The sequence below is a fragment of the Vicugna pacos genome, chromosome 1 (genome assembly GCF_048564905.1).
Source record: "Vicugna pacos chromosome 1, VicPac4, whole genome shotgun sequence".
Lineage (NCBI taxonomy): Eukaryota > Metazoa > Chordata > Mammalia > Artiodactyla > Camelidae > Vicugna > Vicugna pacos.
The window spans coordinates 31,268,928-31,296,371 of record NC_132987.1 but is presented as its reverse complement, the minus strand read 5'-3'; the positions used below and the strand labels follow the sequence as shown (position 1 = coordinate 31,296,371).

Below are 27,444 nucleotides of genomic sequence, written 5' to 3'. Positions count from 1 at the left end.
CCGGGAATCCTGCGGCTCCCATCCCCGACCCACGGAGATCTCCTGCGCTGTGGGAAAACCCTGCATAAATGCTGGGGGTCACAGAGAAGATGCCTCCAAACGGGCTGGGACGCCCGCCCCCAGCGAAGAAAGGCGCGAATAGCCGGCGGTCGGGCCACTCCTAGGCTGCGGAGGAGACTCGTGATCTCGCGCGGCGGCCCCACCGGCGAGAGGAGCGCGGATGCTGCCGTCCGCCCGCCTGCGGAGAGCGGCGCCCCCTGCCGCCCGGTCGAGGAGGCGGCGCGGGCTCGCAGGAGGCCGGGAACATGGCGGGGAGGCCCGCGGCCCCAGCCTCGCCGCCGCCGGACCGAGACGGAGCGGCGCCCAACGTGGTGGCGCGAATCTCGCAGTGGGCCGACGACCACCTGCGCCTCGTCCGGGTACCGCAACCCCGCCGGCGGGGCAGTTGGTGGGCGCGGGGCCGCGCGGCGCGAGCCGGATGGAGACGCGTCGTGGGGAGGCCCCGGCAGCGGGCCCGCCGGGCTGCCCGGCCGGGGTCGCGTGTGCGGGGCCGCGCGGGGCGCGCTTCGGCGCCGGGCTTGACACCTCAAAGAACGAGCCTCAGCCCAGCGCCGGGCGCCGGCGGGTCCTGGAGAGCAGCCGAGGGAGGGCGCGTAGCTCCAGTAGTAGGTCTGGGGAGAGAGGGGTGTTCCTATCTTTAAAAAATGAAGCGAGAGGCTACAGGGTTCTAACACGGGCGGGAGACGTCTTAGGCGACCAGGCTAGAGAGGACTGTGACCAAGACCACGGTGATGATTTTTTTCTTTGTGAAAAAGAGAGGAATCAAAGGGGGCTGCCTGCTTCGTGGATGGTGGTGTAAATCGCTAAGGACGAGTTGGGATAAATGATTTGTTGGGAAAATCCAGAGAGCTTATTGCACATGTGAACTTTTCTCAGTAAAGATGTGAACTTGAAGATGGTCATTAGACTTCTAAACGTAACTACATGTTGTAGGCAACTAGACAGAGGAATCATGTGAGAAAGTAGATCAGAACTGGGCATACAACTTTGGGAATGAGCTTCATAAACCTTAAGTAGTATTTAAAGCTTGGATGATGTCTTGGAGAGAGTTAGAAAAGCTCCTGAAGAAGCCCTAGAACTGAGACCTGGGGGCTTCTCTGACGTTTAAAATTGGGGGAGTGAAAAGGAGGAGGCCAGCAAAAACTTGGAAGGAACAGACAGGGAGGAGGAGGAATATCAGTAAAAGCAGGTGTCCTGGAAGCCAAGGGAAGAGAAGAGAATGTTTTCAGATGAAATGATTAACTGTGTTGAATTCTGCTGGGAAGTTGAGTAGGATCGTCAGCTTTGCAAATACTTTGCAGCCAAGCAGCGCTAGAGCCAGGACCTTGTCTGTTTTCACACACCAGTGCAGCGTCAGTCCTTAGAGTAGTGCCTGCCACTTAGTGCTAGATAAATATTTGTAGCTTTGATGAGTCGTATTATATGTGTTTTATATAAATATATATATATATATACGTATCTTAATTGACAAGGCCTTGGTTCTCCCAGTTAAGCAGGAAGAAATTCATGGGTAATTTCAAATTAAAAAATAACCTGAGCAGGAATGGGAGAGGAAACAGTGTTTAAGTTAGCACATGGATATAGTTAGTATTCCAAATAACCCAATCACAGAATGTACCCTTGTGTAGGTTTTCAACTCCATTTCGTACATGCTTAGGGAAGACGTGTTAGAGGACCACTGTCAATGAGGGAGTTGCAAGATCATTTTTATTTAAACATCTTTAGGTACATTTCAGTTTCCATGAAGCACGTTAAAAACATCGCTAAGTTTTTCCCAACTGTTTGCCCACATGTATTTCCCAGGGTGCTCTATTTTAAGATTTTGGTGATAAAGTTTTCTACCAGATACTTAAATTCCCCCTGCAGACTCAGGATTATGGAGTTCCTGTGGGCCTTACACAAGAAGTATTAGACTGATTCATATATTCAAGGAACTTACGGTTAAAGCAGTATAATCAATAGAAAACAGTACAATATTATGTATATAATTACTGTGCTTGCCAGATGGTTTGGGAGAAAAAGGGGAAAATTAATGGGTGGGTGGGCAGTTAGTTTTTTTTGGGAAGAAGTGGGCCTTTAGTTGAAGGATATGCCTTATTTGGGTAGTTAGGTGTAGAAAGGATTTTTTTTTTAATCTTCTAATTAGTACTTTTACTACTGTGAATAATAATTAGTGAGAATTAATCATTAAATCTCTTTCTGAAGAGCATCAGCACTGTAATGGCCATAGCTGGAGTAACGTTACTTCTAAGAAGCGTCCGACTGGTAAGTTAAAATATGAAAAAGACATTTTGAATAAGCAATAGATAGTCAATTTTTCTCACTTCAGACTTTTTTTTATCTTAAGCAGTGTATCATTATGTTATTCATATTAGAAGCTTTTAAATAGTTTTTTAAAACAATGAACATACTTTAAGGTCTTGGTTTAAAAGTAACACATCCACGGGATTTTATGGAATGTAATTGCACAGCCTGTATTTCCATAATCACTTTTCTCTGTGGATAAAAAGGAATCTGAAAAAGATTTAGCCTGCTAGAACGATATAATCGCTCAATTTGCATTTCAGATCTCAAAAGTGTTTTCTATAGTGGCTTTAGGTTTAAATGACAGTTGAATTATGTCCCTTAGAGTGGAATAATTTATGCTTTCCCTTAGTGTATTTTTTTGCCCTTTCAATAATATTTTAAGACATTGTAAAAATCCATTTGGTAATTCAAGATTTATTAGTAATTTTTAATGTACCTGATTGTTGCCTTAGGATGTAATTTCAGTGTCATTAAGTGGGATGGGGCTATTGCTCCTGTATTTATTTATTTCCTTCACTTATTATCTCTGTACTGTTTTGCATTATCATTGACTGCACCACATTACTCTACCATACTGCGTCTTTACTAGCTGTTACCTTTTCACCCAGCCTCCAATTTCAGAACTTTTATCTCTTTTTTTAGTGCCTTGAACTCTTTTTTTAAAAACTGAGATATAATTACATACAGCACTGTGTAAGTTTAAGGTATACAGCATGATTTCACTTACATACATCATAAAATGATAACTGCAGTAAGTTTAGTGAACATCCATCATCTCATATAGATGCAAAATTAAATGGAAAGAAAATTTTTTTCTTTATGATGAGAACTCTTAAGATTTACTCTGTTAACAACTTTCATATATAACATACAGCAGTGTTAATTATATTAATCTGGTTGTATAGTAGCTCCCTAGTACTTTATCTTATAACTAGAAGTTTGCAACTTCCAAATTCTCCCCCTCTGATAACCACAAATGTTACCTGTTTCTATGAGTGAATTTGTTTTTGATGTAAGATTGATCTACAATACTACATTACTTCCTGTCCCACAACATAGTGATTTGATATTTCAATAAATTTCAGAATGATCATAAGTCTAGTTATCATCTGTCACCATAGAAAGACATTACATAATTATTGATTGTATTCCCCACTCTGCACATTTCATACCTGTGATTCATTTATTATGTAACTACAAGTTTGTACCCCTTAATCTCCCTCACATATTTCTCTCCTTCCCCCATCCCCCTCCCCTCTGGCAATCACCTCTTTGTTCTCTGTGTCTATGACTATGTTTCTGTTTTGTTATATTTATTCGTTTGTCTTTTTTTTTTTGGATTTCACTTGTAATTGTTATCATACAGTATTTGTCTTTCTCTCAGGCTTATTTCACTTAGCATAATATCAGCTAGGTCCATCTACACTGTTGCAAATGGCAAAATTCCATTCTTTTTTATGGCTGAGTAATATTCCATCCTATATTTAGTTGTTCATGGCTTTTTAGTCTCCTTTAAACTTTTACTCTGACTCCATTTTTTTTTTATTTTTTTTTTTATTGAATAGTTTACAATGTTGTGTCAATTTCTGGTGTAGAGCATAATGCTTCAGTCATACATGAGCATACATATATTTGCTTTCATATTCTTTTTCACCATAAATTACTACAAGATGTTGAATATAGTTCCCTGTGCTATACAATATAAACTTGTTTATCTATTTTATATAAATTAGTTAGTATCTGCAAATCTCAAACTCCTAATTTATCCCTTCCCACCTCCTTCCCTACCCCAGTAACTGTAAGTATGCTGTCTATGTCTGTGAGTCTGTTTCTGTTTTGCAAATAAGTTCATTTGCCTTTTTTTTTAGATTCCACATATAAATGATATCATATGGTATATTCTTTCTCTTTCTTGCTTACTTCACTTAGAATGACAATCTCCAGGTCCATCCATGTTGCTGCAAATGGCATTATTTTTTTTTTATGGCTGAGTAGGATTCCATTGTATAAGTATACCCACAGCTTCTTTATCTAGTCATCTGTCAATGGACATTTAGGTTGTTTCAATGTCTTGGCTATTGTATATAGTGCTGCTATGAACATTGGGGTGCATGTATCTTTTTGAATTAAGATTCCCTCTGGATATATGCCCAGGAGTACTCTGACTCTATTTTTAATTTTTGCCTCTTGTGAATAACTTTTTCTTTTCTTTTCTTTTTTTTATTTTGGGGGGAGGTAATTAAGTTTATTTATTCATTCATTTATTTTTTTAAAATGGCAGTACTGGGGATTGAACCCAGGACTTCATGGATGCTAAGCATGTGCTCTACCACTGAGCTACACCCTCCCTCCAAGAAGCTGTTGTCTTATATAATGTCCTACAATCTGGATTCGTGTTCCTCTAGTAGATTCAGTGAAAAAAGGTGATGGTGTGTACTACTTCCTGTGTCCTGCATCAGGAGACATACAGTGTCTCTCCCAGAACATTATCCCATCTAACATAATTAATAGTCCCTTTGTATCATCTAATACCCAGACCATGATTGTCTCAATGGTGTCTTTTTTAAAATAGGTGATATGTTCAAATCAGGATTCAAACAATCCATATACGGTATCTGTTTGTTATATCTCTTAAGTCTCATTTATTTTATAACAGTCTGCTGTCACCTTCCTCCCCCTCATTATTTTCCTCAAGCCATTGATTTGTTAGAGCAACTAAGTCATTTATGCCATTGAATGGTCCACATCCTGAGTTTGTTTGCTACAGTATTTTTCTTGTGTGGAAATTTGTTTTTAAATGTTTAGGTCAACTTTACTGTTTTAGGAAATTGGGTACCAATTTATCTTTCTATATATTTGAGGCTTTTACTTAGCCTTGATTATGAATGAAGCTTGTCCCTACACTACTGTTAATGTGGAAGACATAGGTGTAAAATGTTGACTAACCTTAACCCCAGGGTGTTACCTAAGTGTTAGGTAATTTAAATAAATTCCCACTGTTGGTCTTTTTTATTTTATTTTTTTGCCTTTTTCTCCTATGAGATAAAAAGTAAGAAAAAAAAAAACTTGTTGATTAGGAGTTGTAATTTAACTTGCTCAGCTTTGGTCAGATCCTTCCAGCAGTACCTGCATGAACAGATGGTGCATGTGTAGAATAGAATAGTGACTGTTTAACCTGATTTGTGTGGGGCCAGGCTCAGACTCACTGCTTTTTGATGAATTGTGTCATATTTTGAGGACATAAGCTTTTAGAAGTTAGGAGTTTGTTTAATGTTCCCTATATAGTAACTTGAAATAGTAAAATTATGACTAAAGATTTCTATATAATGTTCCTGTAGACATTTTCTGTTAAATCATATTAATATTAATATAAAATTCAGAACCAAATTCAGAATTTTCGGTGGTAGTGTCTTCTTTGAAATGTTTGGAGAATTTGACATACTTAATTTTAAAATGAAAATAGTAATAAAATATTGCATTTTTCTCCTTGTAAATCAACAGACATCAAAATTCACAAGTTCTTCAGATATTCCAGTAGAGTTTATAAGAAGAAATGTTAAACTACGAGGACGACTTCGCCGCATAACCGAGAATGGTTTGGAAATTGAACATATTCCCATTACTGTACCTATTATATCTTCATGGAGAAGTAAGTAAGGTGCAAAAATGCTGACACTAAGTAACTATTTTAGTGTTTCTTTTTTAAAAGTTATTTATAAAAAAGCAAAAAATGTCATTTTAAGTTTTAATAACTATCCCTTGTCTGTGAAAGTCCAAACTCATGGTTTATATACAAGGAACTGTTTAATTTGGCTCCTTACTTCCTTCCTTCCCTCCTTTTTTCTTTCAACCACTTGGTAGTTCATTCAGGCATTCAAGCATTTATCCCACAAATACGGAGCCCCTGTTATGTTCTAGGCTCTATACCAGCTTTATGTGCTGAGTGAAACAAACAAGACCATCTACCCCTCTGGGCTTACAGTCCAGGTGGAAGGTAGGCAACAAACAAATGAAAACTTATCCAAAAAGCTATGAAGAAAAAAGGATGAGAATTACTGGAGGTTGGCAAAGGGGGAACCAATACACATTGTGGTCGCTGAGCAGCTGCTGTTTAATCAGGGACCAGAAGAGTGGGAGGGGCCTGGCGAGGAAGAGCATGCGTAGGAGTGAGCGTGGCTCATGAAAGCTCATGTGGCCAGGGCGTGGGGCAGAAGGGACAAGTGGCCCCAAAGGAGGTTGGCAGGCTGGGCAGAAACCAGATCTTTCCTGCTGCAGTTCCCGTTTGTCCCTGCTTCATGGCAAAGACCCCAGCCACACAGACCTTCCTGCCATGTCCACGTGTCCTCATGCCCTGGGCACGGTTCTTTGCCTGGAGTGCCTTAGCTCCTGTAAATTCTTTAGGATCTAGCTCAATGTCAACTCTTCTGGGAAGCTCTCCTTAAGTCCCAAGCAGAATTAGCCTCTTTTTTTCCTGTGCCCCACAGCAATTTGTACACACTGCAATTACAGTACTGAAACACATTTTCCTGTAATTATGTACTTAGGTTTATATCCTCCTACTAAACTGTGAGCCCCTGGTGGTCAGGGACCTTTTCCTTTCTATCTCATTATTCACAGTTCCTAGAAAAATAATTGTTAGCCAACAGAGACTTGGCACAATTTATTGAATGAATTAATTGAGTTATATTTAAAGATCTTCTTAATATTACTTCAGTGTTCTGTAGTAAGGGGTTCTTACTTCTTTACCCTAAGATGAATGAATAGCACTCTGTTCAATGAGATATAGCTGTAAAGGAATAGGATTGATTTTTTTTCCCCATGAACATACCTGACGTGATTGATTCTTTTAATAAATCAAACAGAACTTACACAATTTGAATGACTATTGTTCCCTAAAGAAAGATTACCTGGGATGTTTATCTGTTGGCCATTTCAGCTCCCAGGATGGTTTACACTTCATAAGTCCTCTACCTTGTCAGTTGTAATAATGTTGTAATAATTTAAGTCTTTCCTATCTGAAATAGTAATGACTCATTAGTGCTTAGACAATAAGGTCATTGCTTGTTGATTGTTCAGGCTGTACACTGCACAGCTCCAGGGATGGTATTCATTGGGAATCTGCCCCAAAAGTTGTGCAGTGCCACAGCACTGTAATTGCCATATATGCATATTGTTATGAGTGGGCTTCACATCACAAGATAAGATGTTTATCAACTTGGTACCTACAATCAAAATTTTAGAGCTGAAAGGAACCTCAGAAAGCCTTAATTCTCACCTTACTTTTCTCCCTCACTTATTTATTTATTTAGTATTTAGTATTTAGTATTTAGTATTTTCTATAGACGTTAAAGGCCATATATGCAGCCTTCTAATAACTGACAGAATCAGGCATATGTGTTATGCGTCCCAGCAGATGTTAACCAATACAAATGTAATGATAGTGTTAATACTATTTTTGTAACTGGTATAAATTGTTCATGTGAAAGAGACCATTTTGCATTTACATTAGTTAAACATATTTACCCATAAAATGATTGTAGAACTAGAAAGTGGCTACCCAAGCACCATTTTGGATGATGTAATAAGAAGCCAGAGTATAATCTTGTTCATTTAAAAATGGCTTATTAATTGAAAGCTTATGTTCCATTCACTACTTTTGCTCTATAGGATAGAGATGGACTTTTGACTTTGTTGTAAGGAGAGCTAAGATTCAGGTCCCCCAAATTAAGTCCATTGTAACCAAAAAGCTTTGGCTCTATAGCTTTATGTGTATATATACGTAGAAATAAATCTGAAAATTAAAAAAAAAAGGTAAATTGGTTAAACCAACATCCTGTTCTGGAGCTTACTGAAATGAGTTTTTGAAATTATTTCATCTATTAAATACTTGTATCATTTTTAAAGAAAACTTGACTATAGAAATAAATGGGGTATTTCTAAGTACACAGAATATAACTGGTTGTTTTTTGGGGGCCATATGACTTTGGAATTTGCTTTTGCAACATGATATTAAAGCTAAACTCTATTCTACTTAATCTTTTTATTATTTTATTTTATTTATTTATTTATTTTTTTTACTTAATCTTTTTAGAAGAGCCATGTGGTTTCTTGCTGGTTAAGCTGGCGGGAGTAGAACTCACTGAAACTGGGAAGGTGTGGTTACAAAAAGAGCTAAAACCTTCCCAAGTACTATGGTTCCAACTTCTTGGAAAGGAGAATTCAGCACTCTTTTGCTACCTTTTAGTGAATAAGGTAAGTAGTGTGAAGAAATAACTAGTGATATTTTATTTTTATTATTTATACATAGATATGTCATTAGTTAGAACCTTGAATATATAATGGACTGAGGTTTTTTTGGTCTTTTTGAACTACTTATAGTGATTATGTATAGATGACCAGGTGTTTCACTTATAAATTTTGTTATAAAATTTTAGTTATGTATGTTTATAATAGAAAAAATAGAGAATTAAGAAAAAGAAAAAACTTCAAATTATTCATGACTCTGGACATTGCTAATTTAAGGTGTATCTGTTTTTTTTTGGTAGGGGGAGGTAATCCGGTTTATTTATTTATTATTGTTATTATTTCTTCAATGGCAGTACTGGGGACTGAACCTAGGACCTTGTGCATGCTAGGCACACACTCTACCACTGAGCTATACCCTCCCCCTAAGGAGTATCTTATACATTTATTTTTGCGTAAGTATAATATATCACACTTGTTATGAGAAACCACTCATTGAGTGAGACTTGTCAACTAGCATCTGCAAAGAGCAAGGGCGTTTTCTGAAGGTAAATATTGCTCAGTCTGGCCCAGTACCTCGTAGATTGGTAGGTCTTAACATATAAGTCTTTAAGTTCTGAAAGCAGTGAGCATATTTAATACTACTGGGCATACTTAAATTGAGCCTATTGAAGTCCTGTTTATGATCAGTAGTCAGCCATCTGAAGATTGCCTCAGCGTGTCCTCACTTTTGTGACCGGCCGTAGCCATTCTGTAACTGCGGGTGCTGCAGAACTCCACTGCTGCTGCCCTGTCACTGTCCTGAGTCCCTGGATGTGTCTTCCTCTAAATTGCTTTTTTTACTTTTTTAACTTTTTAAATGTAATTTAATTCTGTGCATGCCAAATGTACACATAGAATAAAGCTGGCTGAAGGACCTAGCCTCATACAACATGTACCAAACAGCATAGTTTATTAGTCTGTAATTCCTCCAAATTTCTTTTGGTGGACGATTACTGAAGAAAAGAATATGGAAAAATGAAATAGTTGAAATACGATTATGACAGGATTAAGAGCAGTTTTTCTTATTTTTAAAGTCCCCTGTTACATAACAAACAAGAAAGAAGAATCTGAAAAAAACAATAACCTCATATTAAAGTGATTAGAATTATAACCATTTTAATTATTAAAAGCTGCTTGACTTTCTAATAGAAAGTTTAATGAAATCCATTAATTTTTGCATGTCTAGATCATTTTCAGTTTTTTGAAAATAAGAATTATCCAATACTGATTGGTTGAAGCATCTTACACTGAAAACTAAGTTAATATACAATATTATGTAAAAGATCCCAAAGGCCTTGCAGAATATTAGCTTCTCTTTTCAGTTGAGAAGTCTATTTTATTTATCCTCAAAACCACCCTGTGAGATCATTTTATTCCCATTTGCAGGTAGGACTCAGGGTGACTGAGTGGAGGAACCAGTATTCAAGCCCAGGTCTTCCTGGCTCCTGAGTCCACACTTCATCTTCTCTGTCTTTACTTTATACTGTTTCCTGGAAGGTGACCAAATGTACTTTATGCGTTTAGTGGTAATTTACTTCTCCTGTTGAATTTTGCTGTTGTGTGAGGTCAATTTTAATTATTCTGATTTTGGTTCTGCCTATAAAATTTAAAAGATTGAGACAAATAATATAAACCGTTTAAGCTATATTTCTTACCTGATTATCATTATTTACCAAAAGTTCCTCCATTTCAAGGAACAAAAGTTTACTTTATTCCTTTGGATGGTCTTAGAAAATGTTTCCTACTTTTAACCTGGAGTTTTCATATTTAAAAAATTTAACTGTGAATTACTTGTCTATTGAAACTATGAAATTTTTAATACTTTGTTAAAATTAATCTTGTTAGGTAGAAAGACTGTGGAAATAGTTAGGCAGGATCCCCTTTACACTGTAAATTAGTGACAAAAAAATTCCATGTAGCTGGTTTCCTTGGGCAGTGAGGTGTTCCATGAAAGAAATTTACTGAAGGATGAAGATTCAGAGGCCAGGACTATTTTAATGTTAATTATTTTATGGGATTAAAAAAAATGTATTTACATGCCAGTGCCTTCCTAAACACTAGAATTCTGAACCTAATTTAACAGATCAATGATGATTCAGTTCATTTTACATTTGTCTACTTTTTAGTTTCATTAGTTTTCTTTAGTTTCTTTTGCTGTGGCCTCCTGTCATTTTGCCTATCTGGTGTACTCCATTCCCCCTCCAAACAACAACAGAAAAAACCCAGAACCCTTTTCATTGTTTATTGCTTCTACACATTTTGGGTTGGGAGATGTGAGCCTGTGGAGAACTACATGTTATGAAGGAGTGAATTGTCTTTGAACAGCGGTCTCTTCTAGTAATGAAATTCTTGGATTTAGCTTTGTCTGTTTTAAGCTCTTAAGGACCCCTTTGCTTTACATTTTTTACTTTTCTCTGGAGAACTCAAGTTGCAGAATGATTTTAAAGTAAGAAGCATATTATGGGTAGCCTAGTAATTTTTAAAAATAATTGGTTTGTGTTATTTTTTATTCAAGGGTAGATATTTTAGTGTGAGTCTGAATGAAGAAATTTTGAGAAGAGGCCTTGGCAAGACTGTTCTTGTTAACGGGCTAAATTATGATTCTAAAATCTATTGGAGAATTCACAGAAACTTACTTAAAGCTGAATTAACAGCTGTAAAAAAAGGAGAAGGAATATGGAAGGAAGAATCTGAAAAAGAAAGTTATTTTGAAAAATTCAAAGGCTCCTGGAGAGAAATATGGAAAAAAGACAGTTACTTAAAAAAAACTGGATCAGATTTCAACTTGAAGAAAGAAAGTTATTATGACAAGTTGAGAAGGACTTATGAAACGTGGAAGGAGAACATGAATAACTACTCCTTAATACTGACGTTCCGAGAACTCATGAGTCGCATACACTTCCGTAGAAAAGGGTGAAGTAGTCCAAGAGGTCTGGTGGTGACCTGCTTCAAAAAGAATAAAATATGTAAATATGATGGATATTTCTCATCGAGTTGAAGTGGAAGTTTCCCCAAATGATCAAAGTTGCATTCCAATGGTATTTAAATATTTAAGAGACGATTCTTATCAATGTAATATCAGAATAATTTAAACAAATTGTGATTCATGTACTGTGCTTTTAGGAAAAATGAAACACCCTAAAAAAGTTATCCAGTTGAAGGAGGTACACATGTACTAACAATATATGAAGAGAGAGTTTAACTATTGGTCATTGTGTTATTTTAGTCATTTTGGGCAGCCGTATTTAACTTTCGTTTAAAGAGAATATTTGTTGATTTTTCCAGTTTTGACAACTTTGATTGCTTATGATAAAGGAACTCTTAAGCATTACGTCTGAGGCTGCTCTCTTCTCTCAGCTGCTTTCTAACTGCCTGTGAATTCATTCAGGGCAGAGCTACAAGAGACGATCAGTTGGGCCATTTCTAGTAATGAAGAGTGGCTTATTTCTACCTGTTGTCAGTTGAGGGCGATAATCCTGAAGACAGAATCGTGAATGTGCCGAGGATGGTAGTACAGAGGATAGAAAGAATAGGGATGCTTTCTGACAATGTCGAGCCCCTGAGATAGCCAATCCTTGAACTGTCTTGCCTCCAGTTTCTCATTATGAGACATAGTAAATTAATTTTTAAAGCCGGCTTCAGTTGGCTTGAGGATTTGACCTACACATATACTTGCTGCTGGAATCATCCTGACAGTATAAGCTTTTTTCACAACATCAACAATAATCCACCCACAATGTCTATAGACGTTTTCCTTAGTGGTTTGTGATGCTGACCAAAGTCAGAGGTATCATCTGGTCCAAAGAGTTGACTCCTGTCAGAATCAGTAATACAAAATGAGAAGTTTACTGCTGTTGCCTGACTCCTGATGAAAACATACCAAAGTAGACTTCCCAGCATTTTCTAATTAAACAACATTAATTTTTAGTTTGGTCTCAAATCTTCCAAAGATTCTTTTTTTTGTGTGTGATTTTATTTCATCATCTTTGGGGTAGGATAGGAAGTTGTATGCCAGTTTTTACTCCCTGGGTCTAATGCCTCGACAGCTTTTTGTTTTGTCTTGAAGGGATGTTTCATTTTTATTTACAGAGATGTTAACAAGATTTTTATTTATAGAGATGTTAAACTAGTTTTGTGGCAAGCTCTGGAGCTTTATTTTCTTTTCCAGTTTGCCTCCGGGTGATGTCAGATCTCATCACAGTTATCACGGTAATTAGTTCTGATGACCTCTACCAGTCCAGCCAGTGCACTATTGTCCTTCCAGTTAAGCATGTGAAGGTGGGGCTGTGCAGGTCTTTCTGGTCAAAGACCTGGTCTAATTTTTCCCTTGAAGATACAGTAGGGAGCCCTGATTAGATCCACTTGTTTGATGGTCCAAGGGCGAGGTGAACTGGACAGTTGCAGAGAGGCTACAACTTTGTCATTGGAGATAGTTCTAATAGGGCCATCTGAAAAAGTGGAAAAGTCCTTTTAGGCTGAATTTATGACCAAAGCCCAGGTTCTTTACCTTTTTCAAGTAGAGGATTTACTACTTCTTGGTTTGTTGTCTTCAAAACAATAGGGTCCCTGACCACCTTTACTCCTTAGCCTTCTTTCCTTTTGGTATCTTAGGTATTTAGACACCTTTACTTTTTAAATATATTTCTATCAAATAATTTTAGTTCTTACTCTATTTCTAAAGGATTGGATTTTCATGATCCTTTTCAATCTATATTCTCTTAGATCCACATTTCCTTTAGGGGGTTTTATTTATTTTTCATTTTTCAGTCATACTTCTTGACAGTAGTAGCAGCCTTATCATAATTAATGGTGAACAAAACTTGGAAGAAGAGTGAAAACCATGCCCATAGTTTCGGCACTGTCATCATTGGCACTAAAAGTGTATTTAGAAGTGTAACAGACAACTAAGGGCTGCTTACATTTTGCTGTCTGATTGTTGTGTTGATGTTTCTCTTAGTTCTGTCCGTGAGACAGATGAGCAGATACTATCTCTGCTGTAGCACACTTGGTCACAGTTACTGTTCAATGAGGGGTCCACAGAGGCTCCCTATCATACTCCCCAGGCGTGGGAGATTCTTAGCTCTTTCTCTCCCCACCTGCTTGACTCCCACAGCAGCCTGGCCTACAGCCATTGACTGCTGGATGCTCACCATCTGGGATGGGAAGGACACATGAGTTTGCTTGTGCATGGTGACTGGGCTGAATTACTCCATGCATGGTGTGTGTGGGTGTATTCGCAAGTCTGGTTCAGCCCTCCCACTTTCTATGTTAGTCCAGCTTATAGGGAACTCTTGTAGTCACCAAATAAGCACCAGGCACTTCCTCCCTTGTTTCCCTCTTTTTATCATATTTCTTTCTCCTTGTTCAGGAAAATGAGGTCCTGGCAGGTCCAGTAGCTTAGCAAATGTTAGCAAAGAGGTAATCACTATTTCCCAACTTAATGGAAACAGGATATATGGCACCTTCAGTCCTGTAGAAAGGGGAGTGGGGCGCTAATGTCAAATCCTTCTCTCCTGTGTGAATAGGAGAGGGAAGGGATGGTTGCTGCTTGACAAACTCACTGTCCAGTTCCTTACTCCAAAACCTCTTCTCTCTCTTGGTTGTGTTGCAGGAAAATGGGGCATTAGAGGATGGTCATGCCCCAGGTCTCGGGTAAGTCCCTGAGATGTGCCCCGCCAAGTAACTGTCCTTGGCTTCATGCAGGAAGGAATTTGAGAGCCACCACAGTAAAGTGAAAGTAGGTTTATTCAGGGAGATACATTCTCCACAGACACAGTGCAGGCCATTTCAGATGGCAAGAGAGGAGGTGGGAGATGGAGTTGTCTTGAAACGTGAGAGTGGCCTAGGAGATACACATTCCACAGGCAGAAAACAGGCCATCTGGAAAATGAGAGACCCAGGGTGTGGGGGTGGTTAGTTTTTATGGGCTTGTTAATTTCATATGCTGACAAGTGGGAGGATTATTCCAATTATTTTGGGGAGGGGGTTGGGTCCCCTCACCCACTTTTTGGCCTTTTATAGTCAGCCTCAGAACTGTCATGGTGCCTGTGGGTATGTCATTTAGCATGTTAATGTATTACAGTGAGTGTATAATGAGGCTCAATGTCCACTGGAAGTCATATTCTCTGCCATCTTGGGCCTGGTTGGTTCTAACCAGTTTATGTCATACCCTCAATTGCTGTGTCATTCTTATAATGTTTGTGCCCTGCCCTCTGCCCTCCTGTCTCAGTCATGGAACTTTCTAAATGGGCTTGACCTTTCCTGCCACTGGGAAAACCCTGGGGAATCTGCTGCTTGAAATGCTATCTTTTAAAAACTTGACTCAAATAAAAATTAGGGCCATCGATCCCAATAGTTCTGCTATTATTCATCTCTGGTAACTCCGAGTGTACTAAAGATTCCGATCAGCATCTCATCCCAATCTGGTACACTTGCAAAACCTGCTTTAGGAGAGTTAACTGCATCTGAAACAGGCAGGTTATGGTGTGCCAAGACTTGTATCTTCTGGATTTCTCCAGCATCCTCTGATTCTTCACCAAAGTGAAGTTTGCATCTTTTAAGTAAGTCCCTCCCTGGAGTAATTCCATGTGCTGTCAAGGGGCATGTTGTTGACAGTGTCCTAAATCCAATGGTTGTGTATGGCATTTGTTTGAAGACAGTAACTTTACTTATAGGGACAGCGTAGTCAAGAAGCCAAGGAACAGCAGCATTTCAGAAGTTCAGGGCACCAACAGAATCATTATTGTTCAGGCCATCATTAAAAGAATGGCAGACATACTAAGGAGAAGCAGGTGCTCCTGGAATAGCCGAGGTGGAGATGGTTCTCCAGCTCTTTTTTGTGGTATGAGGAGGGAAAAGTTTTCCTCGACCCTCTGAGGGTTCCTGGCTGGGTTTGAAAAGTAAACTGATGAAGATTAACAGCAGAAAAGTGCACAAATTTATTAAATATAAGTTTTATATGACATGAGAGCCTTCATAAGGAAATAAAGACCCAAAGAAATAGCTAGACCTGAGTACTTTATGGTAGGTTTGATGAAGAGGGCACAGTCTTGAGGAATGTGATAGGGAAAGGCATATGAAATCATTGTAGTGAACCAGGGGAAATTTTGCAAGTCCTGTTTGTTAGGATTCCTGTTAGCATCCGTTTGTCTTTGGAGATAAAGATGCTTTTTTCCTCCAGCTACAGGGAGGGCACATCTTATGTAAGGATTTTATGGTCTGTTTCAGGGAAGAGGGGCAACGGAAGGAGGAGATCATAGTGAACTTCTGCCTCTGTTTTCTCAAACTCCTTCAGCTTAAAATATTCTGTATGCTAAGGTACCACATTTTGGGGTAACATGTCCTGAACCCTACCAGTGGTTTGGAACTTCTCTAATGCCATTACTAAGGCAGATGTTCAATGAAGGCAAATCACAGGAAGAAAGTAATGCCAATTTATGAAAAGATGACAACTAAAAAACCCAGGATTAAAAATTAAAATGTTAACAGAACTTTAAAAGTAAAATAGTAAAACTTAAAAATGAACCAACTATATCACTCATTTAACTTCCATTCAAATAATGTCCAAATATCAAAAAAAGTTGAAATAGAAAAAAATGGTAACAAAGATGGCAAACATACAGTGAAAAAGAGTGTGACAATGAATATATGTATGTTCATGTATAACTGAAAAATAGTGCTCTACACTGGAAATTGATACAACATTGTAAACTGACTAAAACTCAATTTTAAAAATGTAAAAAAAAAAAGATGGTAAACAATGTGTCAATAATGCCATTAATTAGCTAGATATTTTGAATTTTTGCAAACTACGATGAAGAGTTTGAGATACTGATGATTCTAGGGTTCAGTATTCCTTGGGAGAAAAGGTGGGGTTCATCTAGGAAGTAAGTCCATGCCCTAGTTTAGGATCTCTGAGTGATATAAATTCCTTTTGCTCAGGTCCAGAGGTAGTTCCATATGATCTGGAAGCCTAAGGCCAAAATGTCAGTGCACCCGAGAAAGAATGTGGAGGGAAAATCTGATGTCAGTATGTCTCATGGTCCTTGACAGGGTTAGTGATGACTCCTGGCAGTGTGTGAATTTCTGAGTCAATCTGGGTGCCCAGTTCTGCTCTCTGGAAGACTGCTCATATCTTCCATAGCTTCTCCACAAGTAGGCATTGGGAGGTTCCACCCTTTGAGGGCTGGACAACTTTAGAAACCCCTCTTTGTTGATGTGGGTTCATGGCTAAAGGGTTGAGCAATCACAGACCCTTTTTTCTTTTTTTCAACTCACCTTCACTTTACTACACCTTGCTCTTGAGTTCTTTCCTGCAAGAACCTATTCTCCAGCAACATTACTGCTTTGCCTCTTTTTCACTTTTACAGGATACATTGGAGCAGTTTTTCACCTGCAGACCGTGAACTATTAGTGAGATGTGAAACCAATGTAATGCGTTGCCACCAGTAGTTAGAAAAGATAAAGAAAAAAGAACAGAACAGAAACTATCAGTGCACTGCATATAGCAAAGATAAGTGTTGTTTTGTTAATTTTTTTTGTTATTGTTGTTGTTACAAGTATATTTGAATGTGTATACTGGCTTGGAGTGCAAAAAGATAAGGGTTACTGAAAGTCAGTACGGAAGATCACATTCTCTAGCACACTCTTTTGAAGAAGCCTGATCAATAATAGATTTTTATAACTTAAGTTAGGACAGCAAGGAATTCAGAAATGGAGTTTTAAAAAATTGAGGTACTGGGATTTTTCTATTTTCTGTTTTGGTTATCAAAGCACAGCTTGGAGAGACTTCATCAAGGAAATTGAGGAATTAGCGCCCTCTTCTGTTTTTCTACAACACTGTACACGTACCTGTTTTAGCACTTGATACATTTTGTGTAGAAGGGCTACCTGTCTTCTCTCTCGTCCAAGCTACAGTGGGTCCTGTTACTCAAACCACCCCTTATTAAACTCTGGATCATTTCTGTTTTCTCCACAGCATTTAGCTCAGTTTCTTGCTCACTAGGGACTCTATACATATTTTTAAATAAAGAAATGTAATAAGGAATGAAGTGGACCATTGCAGCGTTGCCTTCTCATTTTGACCAAAACCTATTTTTCCAGTCTAATTTCCCGCTACACATCTCATGATCCTACCCCAAGAAGATTAATTTGCCTTAATCTGAAAGAACATTTTTTTAAACTTGTCAAATTTGAACGTGATATTTATTTTGGACAAATCAAGCCCCCTCAGTATATACTTAGTTTAAATATGCAAATAAGTGAAACAAAAACCAACATACGGTTTTTAAAATGCAGTTTATCCTTTCACTGTGTTCGTGCGGGTAAACATTACCATTTGTCTGGTTGAAAAAACAAGTGTTAGTAATAGAAAATTCATGCCTCATTAGGATCCCAAATAGTACAGAAATAGAAGAAATTTCCTCCTGGTATAACTTGTCTCCCCTAGCTCCCAGTTTTCAAAGTTTTAGAATTTGCATTGTCTTACCACAGTTTCTTCATTTTCTCTCTTCAATACAATTTGCCCATTTGCCTAGACTTTTGTTCACAATGTCTATAAAAATGACTGCTGTATTAGAACAGTGGTTTGCAATTAGATTATGAAGATTCATTTTTCTTTTGATTATATTATGGGATTCTGCAGGTATTTTTAATGGTCATATGGGAAGGGGAAACCTAGTGTATTCCCTAATGGAAATATTTAATTTCAAAGTTTCAAAATTATTTCCTGAGCTGTAGAAAGTACTTCAGTGATATGCCTGTCTTGCCCATCAGGCTCTGGCCATCTCGAAAGTTGTAGATACTGGCTCTGTGGGTGGCCTTTCTGGAAACAAAACACACAGCTGAGTTGTGAAGCTTTCAGGAGCAAGGAAAAGGGGCTATGTCCTTTTCTGCCACTATTGTTTCCTCTAAAATACTTAATTCCCTCCCCCAACCCCCAAGAGAAAAAACAGTGAAACAAGCTGGAAAAAAATAGAAAATGGGGAAAAGTCACTTTAATTAGCACACTTTCTGCCTTTTAAAAAGTATTCATTCTCTGCTGGGATCTGAAACTCCCCTGAGATGTATAACTGGTGTATAAGAAGATCTTAGTTGAATTGAACGACCTAGACAGGCACAACTCTGCTATTTTACCTTCACCCAGCATTCACTGGATGAATTTCTTTGCCACGGTACTAAAGTAGGGAACCTGGAGTTTAGAATTCTGATATCTAGTCCAAACTCATTCCTGAGCTTGACAAATAAATTAACCTATATTTTCTCCTTATTTGTAAGGTGAAAATTGCATTTGCTTGTAATATTTTGACATTCCTGTATAAAAGGATAATATTTGGGCTTGTTACAGAAAAAAATATGAATAGCTCATTTGAAAATGGATCATTTAAAATGTTATTTATTGTCTATTGATAAGGAGTTTAGCCTTAAATTTTTTCTTTTGTATGCCAAATACATTTCAGTGTCTAGACTTTATTAGCATTTAAAAGCTTTAGGTAGGTTGGCAATAATAACAGTAAAAATAATTAACATTTGTGAGAGCTCATATGTACTGGTCTTACTCAGTTTAGTTATTTTGGAGGCACGCATTTTTTCCATTAACTAAGATCACAGCACTGCAGAAATGTGTTAATTTATGAGTTTAAGTATTCTGATGAATTTCCCACATGCCTGAATAGACAAAAGATTGCCAAAATATTAATAATTGTTGAGACTGGGTAATACACAGAGCTTCGTTATACTATTCTACTTTTGTGTGGAAAATTTCCATGGTAAAAAGTGAAAAACACAAACTCAAGCAACTCTTCCCAAGATCATCTATCCTGCTTATGTTCCTTTTCCCCCCCATTTCCAGCTCAGCATGACAGCTGGCCCTGCATGTGGACACAGGCCTCTCCATTTGGGGAGGGAAAGATTGGTGGCACTTACACTGGCCTGCCCCCATCCCCCATCCTTCTTGATGAACTCAGGAAGTTTCTCTTCTCATTTTTATCTCTATCATACACACGTGAATCTGCATAGAGGCATTCATGTCTTTTTGGTGGCACATTCAGGAGAAGGCACTGTAAGGGACACCTGCTTTTTTCATCTGCCCAAATCCCTTCCTACCCTCCTTTGGGAAAAGCAGCCCCTTTTCTGTGATGAGCAAATCCTCCCTGACTCCATGAAGTTCTGGTGGGGCTGCTACTCAGAGTATCCCACCTTCCTGGCTATAGGGGTGAATATAAAGTCAGAGCCTGGCCACATATATACTCTTTGTTGCCAATCAGTTATTGACCTATGGATGGACACGTGACTTGAACCAGGTCTGTCTGAATCCTTTCAATCCTATTTACAGATGGTAAAAGCAAGAGGGCCTCTCTACCCCTGGGATCATTAGCTGAGATGACTGAAGCTGGATCTGTCCCTGGTTATGCTCCACTCTCCACTAGCCTGTAGAGGACGCTCATGGGTAATGGGAGAGAATAGGATCAAACCCTTGAAAAAAGCTGAGAGAAAAAGTAGGAGCAAACATGAGAAAGAGTGTGAGAGAAATGATGACTGAATTCCTGGATCCAGTTATGACGGAAGCCCTTATCCTTTCTCCTATCTTAAGGTAGGAGTCAGTACACTGCCTTTTCCTCTCAAGCTAGTTTGACTTGGGGTTTTTATCTGGAAGTCTTGAACAGTACAAGATGCAGAGCTATAAGGACAGCTACTGCTCTGTATTTCAGGAGTACTATCTCTACTCCAGCCAAGACTAAAGCAGTGCCTGGTACATGGCAAGTACTTAAGAAATAGATGTTGAAAGAGCGATAACAACTCCTAGGTAACTGTTAAATTCTCCGGTCATTCTCTTGATTTCTTGGTGCATTGATTAAAATAGGGATGATAGTCATGTCCTTCACTCCCTTACTTCATGCATGTAACTTAAAGATGACTGCTGGTTAAATTTGACTCTCTAAAATATAGCTATTTTTGCAGCTGTAAGCACGATTTTTGTACAGCTAGAAAAAGCTATTTCCAATGCAGATTTCTAGTGCAGTTTTCTAAGAAAGCCTTTACGATATGCAGCACACCAGGCCCACCATGAGGCACATCAATCATCTTACCATGTATCAGGCACCTTTTACAGGATTTTCTGTGATCTTGGTGTCAGGGCACATTCTGTATCAAGGCAGAGGTGATATGTAGAGATCTGGCAGCTATTTAGAAAGGAGGCCAGGCAGTGCTGTGCCAGTATAATTAATGAGAGTCATCGCTCTGGAAGCGAGAGGAGAGTGGGGGTTGGGAAGGATGTCTTTCACCAGTCAATGGCATTTAAGAAAAATTGGTGCTTTCATAGCCCTTTTACTGTTGGGAGGAGGTTAAGTCAAAGGACTGCTGGAAAGGGCTTTCTGTAGCTCCCTACATGGATGGAGGTCCTTGTGTATAGGGAAGCAAGGAGGATTCAACCCCAGACTTTTCAGCAGGGCGGTTTTCAACCTTGAATTGCGCTACCCGTAGGAGTCCCTTACACTTGGAAATCCTTACTAAAAGATTTTAGCTTACGTGACCAAGAGACCATTCAAAAAAGGTACTTTATTACCATATAGGGCTTTTGTTTTACTTGCCCAAAGAAGTATTAACTGAGGTCCCATTTTCTCCAATTCGCTTGTAACCAGCGAAGGAAGAAGGGGGTATTATTTGTTTTGTTTTCCTATTGACTGTTTGGTAACCATGGAAGGGTCTGTGTAACCTAGAGAGGCTGTTTACTACCCGCTGTCTAACCCCTTTCTTATTGTTCCCTCTGATTGTCACAAGCTGGGAAAAATTGTTCTGTCCTGCATCTAAAGATTTAGCAATGTAACAATATTTTCTTGGTTTTGGTTGGTAATTTTTCTCTGATTAATGGTGAAAAAAAGAGATTCAGAGGGAAAAGCTACAGTTAAGATTTATAGATATATACACTTAAGACCCTGATTAAGTATGATTCACACCAACTTCAGCATAGTTGCCTTTGGGGAGAAGGGCCCGGAGATACTGTTTTTAGCTGTATCTGTGATGCTTTATTTAAAAAAAGAAGGGGCGGGGGAGCATGTTTATTATATGGGTGTTTGCCTTGTTTTTGGTAGGTTTGAAATATTGCATGATTTAAAAAATGTGAAGTTCTCAAAATTAGGGAACTTTATTAAAACCATCAAAATAAAGAATGCATAGCAAACAAGTGCGCTTGTTATGAACTTTGTATCTGAGTTTATTTCACCATGGGCATCTGCAGTTTTTCACATATGAGAGACAAACACAGGAGGTTGGCGGGAGTGGTGGTGGATAACTTCCATGGTTGCCTTAGTGGTGGTCTTGGTATCTTTCTCTTCTTTTTTTTTTTTTTTGCCAGGGAGGGGGGTACTTTCTAGTCACCATGGAGATTACCAGCCAAACAAATCTCTAAAAAGCAATCTAGGGGTAGAAGGTTATCTGTTTTATTTCTTATAAATTGGGGATTTGCTGCGCGGTAAGAAAATTTGTGAAGGTTTCCTTCCATGGAGCCAAAGGACCTTCCTTATACATCTTTTCCCAAACTGATTTCTTCCTGGTACCCTGGCAGGAAGGAATCCAAAACTCTTCTGGTGGCTTTTTTCCTTTTTTTCTGAGAGTCCAGGACTGCTTTCTGGATAAAGTTTCTTCTTGCCCATGGTGCTTTGCTGTAACATTGTAATTGCCTCTGTTGAATTGAATAATACAAATGAGTTGTTTCTATGGTATCGGCGAAGTGGGATGAAAAGGTGAAACCCTAGATCTCGCTCTGAGAGGTCACGGTGCTACCCCCCCACCCCACACCAACTGTCCATCAAAGCTGACGGGCAGCCAGGCCGGGTTCTCGGAGCCCCAACACTCATTTGTAACTTCCTGAGCAAATTCACGCTTGAAAAAGAAAATGACTTTAGTTTATGTTGTCACTAAGCCCAGAAAAATCCCTGCCAACTCCAAGCTGCCAGCTTTTCTAGGACCTTCTTATTGGTGGAGAATTTTAAACTGAAGGTGAGTGAGGAGCAGCGTCTCCCAGTCCCTCCCAGCCAGGCTTTGAACTAACAATAGGGCAGGTTGAATGAAGGCTGATAAATGCAAATCCTGGAATCCCGAAGCCGGATCACACCGCTGCTGCCTGGGCCAGCGGTTGTCCGCGTTCCAGCAGCCGCACCAACTTGGTCACTCACCACGTTAGGACGCTGACTAGATTTCATCGTTTCAGCATCATTTGAGTGCCAACTGTGTGCAAGCTTTCCTCTGCCAGGGCCGTGACTCCACGTCATCGCACGGTGGCCGCTTGAGTCCACCTGCCACCAACTTATCTGATTGAATGGCCTGTTAATGCTTAGGAGAAGCACCTGGAGAAAGACGGGGCGGGGGGGTGGATGGGGGAGGGGGAAGAATAAAAGCAGAGTGTTAAATACCTCCCCTTTCTCAGTGTTAGCTGCACTCTACTCGAAGCAGATCTCATTGGTTTTAACAGCATAATAGATGCTATTTTCTTAGAATGCTAAAAAACAGGAGGCGAAATAAGATGGGCAGTTCAAAATTTCCTTTAAGATGTGGTTCTGGAACTTTTTACTTTGGGGCAAACTGCACACAATCTCTGCGCCCTTCCTCTCCAACTTTGTTTTGCCAAACTCCTTTACCTCTCCACCACAGACGCTCTCTGGAGCACAGCCCCAAACTGAGTATCAAGGGGGTTTCCCTGAGTTTGGGAACCTTTGAAACTTGAGCGAGGGGGCGGGTGGAGGGAGACTTCATTCCCAGTGCTTCTGGCCCTTGCCTGCCCTCTGAGGAGGTGTAGGCGCAGAGCTCGGCCCCCGACACCCAGTGGAAGGTGGCGGGAACTCCAGTCCACTCTCCCCAGCTCCAGTTCCTGATTTCCGAGGGAGCTGCGGGGCTGGGAGGGAGGGGGCTCCAGAGTGAGCGTGAGGATTTGAATGAGAAAGCAGGTTGTGGCGGTGGCGCCCCACTCTGCCCAGCCTGTCTCGGGGTTTTCTGCAGGCTGGTGTGGAGAAGTGCTCCTCTGGGGGGCTTTTCTGCCCCTCGACACGGTTTTGGAGTTGGAGTATCAGGAGCTAATAACTCATCACGCCGGCACTTTGGAGGCTGCCCCTCTGTCCGGGACTCTGAGGAATACTTCATCTGCGAACGCTCAAAGTTGAACAGGTCAGTGATTTTGGGGGACTGAGGAGGAACGGGAAAGAAAGAGAGGACTGGTACAGCAGTCCAGGTGTTTCCGGCCGGCACACGCTCTCGAGTGGTGGTGTGAGTAGGAATTCCCCAAACCCCTGTGCGGAGAACTGGACCACGGCTGGTCTTGGGGTACCGTAATTCTAAAGGATGTGGATGTGTGAGCCCGCGCCAGAATTTAATCCTCGAGTCTCTTTTGGTGAGTGGGGTTTGCGCCCCGTGTAGGGTAAAGCATGGCTCTCTGCAGGAGGCTCCCCTCCCACACGGGACCCCCGGGACTGGTTTCTGACCGCCAGACACCGCAGAGAGAGCACGTCCTCTTTTCCCAGCAAGGGGAGTGCGGTGTCCATTACACTTGCAGTCTCACGGTTCTTCCTGCGCCCGGTGACCCCACTCAGGAACCTCTCAGGGAGAGAAGACCAGGTGCTCTCAGTTCGAGGAGGATTTACTCCATTGCCCTTTCCTGGAATAAACGAGGAGCACCAGAGCGGCGCGAGGGGGTGGGGGCAAGTCCCGGCCATTTGGCGGCGCGCTCCGCGCCTGCGCGGGGTTCCCATGGCGACGGCGCCGCGAGTCTGAGACGCCGCCCGGAGTGCCCCCGAAGCCTTGTTCCCAGTTGAGCGTCTGTGGCGCGTATCCCCCGCTCCCCCAGACATTTTCTTTGTTTGTAACTCGGAATAAGTTCATGATCTCATTTTGAAATTAGGAGTTCAGCATTAAAATAGTAACCAACTAAAATTTTAAAGACCTCTCCCACCTCCCACACAATACCACTTTGATCATAGACGAAGGTGAGAAATTGCTTTTGGGGGTAGCATTTGAGATTTTTTCCTCCCTCTTCTAGCCCATGAAAGTGGGGACGAATAAAATATATTTACTTCCTGGTGAGGCCGTTAAAAAGAATTCAGCCAGGTGCTGGCTCTTGAGCATTAAGGGGACAGACCTGTGCCGCCTTACCGCAGGTGAAAAGCCGGGCGTGTACAAACTGGCAACACCTGTGTCCTCCTTTTGGCTTGTTAATGAAAACGAGATGCGCTCCAAAATGGACCAAAGTAAAATGCCAATGAAAAAAACAAAGGCTTTCCCAGAAGAAGTGATTGTTTTTCCAGTTGCGACGGCGTTTTGATCACTTAGGGGATTAATCTTCTGCAGGGAATGTCTCAAGAAACCTTAACAGGAGCTAGTCAGATTCCTCAAGCTTTCTGTTGAGTCATTTTCCTTTTCTTAAAATTGTGTCTGGACAGCTCTATCCCCCTTTTAAAATCCCATTTGTTTACGCACAGGTTAGCATTTGGCAAGGATGCACAACTCAAGGGGTATGTAGAAGGAGCTGTGGCTTCTTTGCTCGCTTTTTCTTAGGGTGTATCAATATTTGGCAGCACGATTGGTACACCTCGTTGCTGTTAAATAAATATTGGTTAAAATTAATGTAACTGCTAGTGAAAGTTTAAAACGGAGTTATTCTTCCTGGGATAAAGTGTGGCATAAAAATAGATAAAGTAATATGTGAGTACTGTCTTGCAGTATCCTATTTTTAAATAATTTGCCTTCAAGTACAGTAAATGTTGATTAGTGGTAATTTTCAGACAATATCCTTCCACCATCAGCAAATGAGGTCAACATAATATTACTTTCCAGATGATTAGTAAATAACATGCTGTTAAAGTTCTCTCTCCCATCCCATTCATTATAAAAGCCGAGACATTATGCAATCCATCTAGCTGAAATGTTTAAAAATGGCCAATTAAGGTTTTTTCTTTTTTCATAAATAAAAAAATAGAAAAACTTAATTTTCAGGTTCAGATACTTTGTGACCCTACTTGGTGGCTTGTAACTGGCTCCAATTCCCTAATTCTCAGTGACATGTGTTTCTGCTGGTTCCAGGAGGTAAACTGCAGTTTAGCAGATCATGGGATAATGAGATTGGCAGTGCTTGGGGGAAGGCTGGGGAGAGGCAGTGGGATGAGACAAAGGGAGGGAAGGTTGATGGGCAGAGCCAGGATTTATAGCTCCACCGGATTTCTTCATAAAAGCTGCTGCAGTCATTGCTTCTGTTTGATACATTTTCTCACATGAACATCAGTGAAACTTATTTTTAGGATCAAGCTTCTCAATAACTATAAGGGTAGAATTATAAAAATAGAATAGGTAAAGTTAGTTTATGTTAGGGTACTATACTGGGAAAATGCTTACATGTTTTCTTCTTAATTTATTCATTTAGTCAATAAATACATGTTGAAAACTAGTTATATATAAGACCTAAAGAAATCTAGATTTCTGCCCTCAATGAACCAAGCGTTGTGAGTTCTGAAATAATTCTAGTTCTGTTTCAGGTTTTCAGGGTAAAGATAATATCTGTGGTTCTCTTAAGGAAAGCAGTTGATGAAGTGCCAGGCACTCAGACATCTAGATTCAGGAACAAATTGCTTAAACTTTGATTTTAAAAACCCTGAACGTTGTTTTTAAGCATTTTAGATAAGATTCTCTATATACGCTAAGAAGCATTGTGGCAGATATTTTCTTACGTTTTCGTAGTAGAGAGTCAGCCCTAAAACCTGCAGTCTTGGAAGTACAGCTCTGAGTTGGGGAGGAACAGAAACCCTTGAATTCTCAGGTTTCTTAGATGAAGATAAGGTGAGTGATTCAGTAGTCCTTTGTTCTGGCTCCGTGTTTCATGACATCATAAACCTCCTGCAGCTCCCTTCAAAGAATAGTGTCGGTCTGCACGCTTGAGGGATCATGACTATAATTTCTCTGAGCAAAAAAGAAAAGGGAGTGGGGATATAAAATTATGATAGTTGGATAAAAAGAATACAGTAGGGTATTTAAACATTTTAACTTTTGAGCTGGAATAATTTCTCAGCGTTTTTCGTAAGTTTAGACTCTATTGAAATCCATTACAGCCGTGACAAACCCCTGGCATAATATTGACCAAGGTAGAGAAACGTTTCCTCTTGTCATTCCTAGGACACAGTTAAGACACAGCAGATTAGGGAGAACGAAGCCTCCTTTCCTTCACCACCTCATGAGTCTACTTAAAATTATCAGCTGGGAGAAGCTTGCTGAAGAGCACCCCAATTTGGTTATTGCTCTTTGTCTCGGAAAATCCGACTCAGCTGTGAATTGTGGCCCAAGTGGTGCAGAACTCATTACTTCGAACAATGCCTCCTCGGCCTGGGAAGCATGTTCTGTCTCCTCACTAGCAGGGGCTTATCCCAGGCTGGCTTTGCTCACAAGGAAAATCATTTAGACACAGTTCACTGGACACTCACTCACATCCCTTTGACACCCGTGACCATTTTTGTTTAAGGAGAAATCCAGCACCGCTGTGGTCGGTGTGCCGAATTAGAAGTGCATTTCAAGAAGCCCGTGAAGAAGTTTACACAGCTTTGTGTTATTATCATCAAGGTCTCTGTCTTGTGTGCTTCAAAGGAAAGAGGGCAGGATGGATAAGGAAGGGACAACTAAGAAAACTTTTATAGCAAAGTTGAAAAAAAAAATTCTCACCAAGTCTGCATTTTCAATGCACTTAACGCTTATGCCTCATTAAATCTCATAAAATTACAGAGCAGGAAAATACCCCTACCATGTACCTTACATAAATCAGGAAAC

The 27,444-nt window shown here is 40.0% G+C and overlaps 1 protein-coding gene and 1 long non-coding RNA gene across 7 annotated transcripts; one reads left to right on the top strand and one right to left on the bottom strand.

The window, feature by feature from the left end:
- Positions 1 to 245: 245 nt before the first annotated feature.
- Positions 246 to 17,707, top strand: C1H3orf33 (chromosome 1 C3orf33 homolog). 5 transcript variants are annotated; one of them, XR_012071990.1, is made up of 6 exons: positions 248 to 419; positions 2,266 to 2,325; positions 5,869 to 6,016; positions 8,459 to 8,619; positions 11,168 to 11,690; positions 17,022 to 17,707. XR_012071990.1 is itself a non-coding variant. In XM_072959543.1 (5 exons), exons 1-5 carry the CDS (start codon positions 306 to 308, stop codon positions 17,055 to 17,057), a joined length of 519 nt encoding a protein of 172 aa, XP_072815644.1. In that variant the 5' UTR covers positions 246 to 305; the 3' UTR covers positions 17,058 to 17,707. The 5 variants fall into 5 exon arrangements, 3 of the variants coding, with proteins under 3 accessions (XP_072815644.1, XP_072815620.1, XP_072815636.1); XR_012071989.1 differs by having other exon boundaries at positions 11,168 to 14,304; XM_072959543.1 differs by lacking the exon at positions 11,168 to 11,690 and having other exon boundaries at positions 246 to 419.
- Positions 17,708 to 21,974: 4,267 nt separating this feature from the next.
- LOC140696046 (uncharacterized) lies at positions 21,975 to 26,479 on the bottom strand. 2 transcript variants are annotated; one of them, XR_012071994.1, is made up of 3 exons: positions 26,358 to 26,479; positions 22,824 to 22,994; positions 21,975 to 22,330 (listed from the first exon to the last, which is right to left on the bottom strand). It is a non-coding gene; the product is annotated as an uncharacterized lncRNA (long non-coding RNA). The 2 variants fall into 2 exon arrangements; XR_012071995.1 differs by lacking the exon at positions 26,358 to 26,479 and adding an exon at positions 24,123 to 24,355.
- Positions 26,480 to 27,444: the final 965 nt, after the last annotated feature.

Excerpts from the sequence above, each read along its gene's own strand:
- C1H3orf33 (XM_072959519.1), top strand. The coding sequence starts at position 306 with ATGGCGGGGAGGCCCGCGGCCCCAGCCTCGCCGCCGCCGGACCGAGAC. Across the intron at positions 420-2,265 it reads ACCACCTGCGCCTCGTCCGG|AGCATCAGCACTGTAATGGC; the intron begins GTACCGCAACCC and ends CTCTTTCTGAAG. Across the intron at positions 2,326-5,868 it reads TTCTAAGAAGCGTCCGACTG|ACATCAAAATTCACAAGTTC; the intron begins GTAAGTTAAAAT and ends GTAAATCAACAG.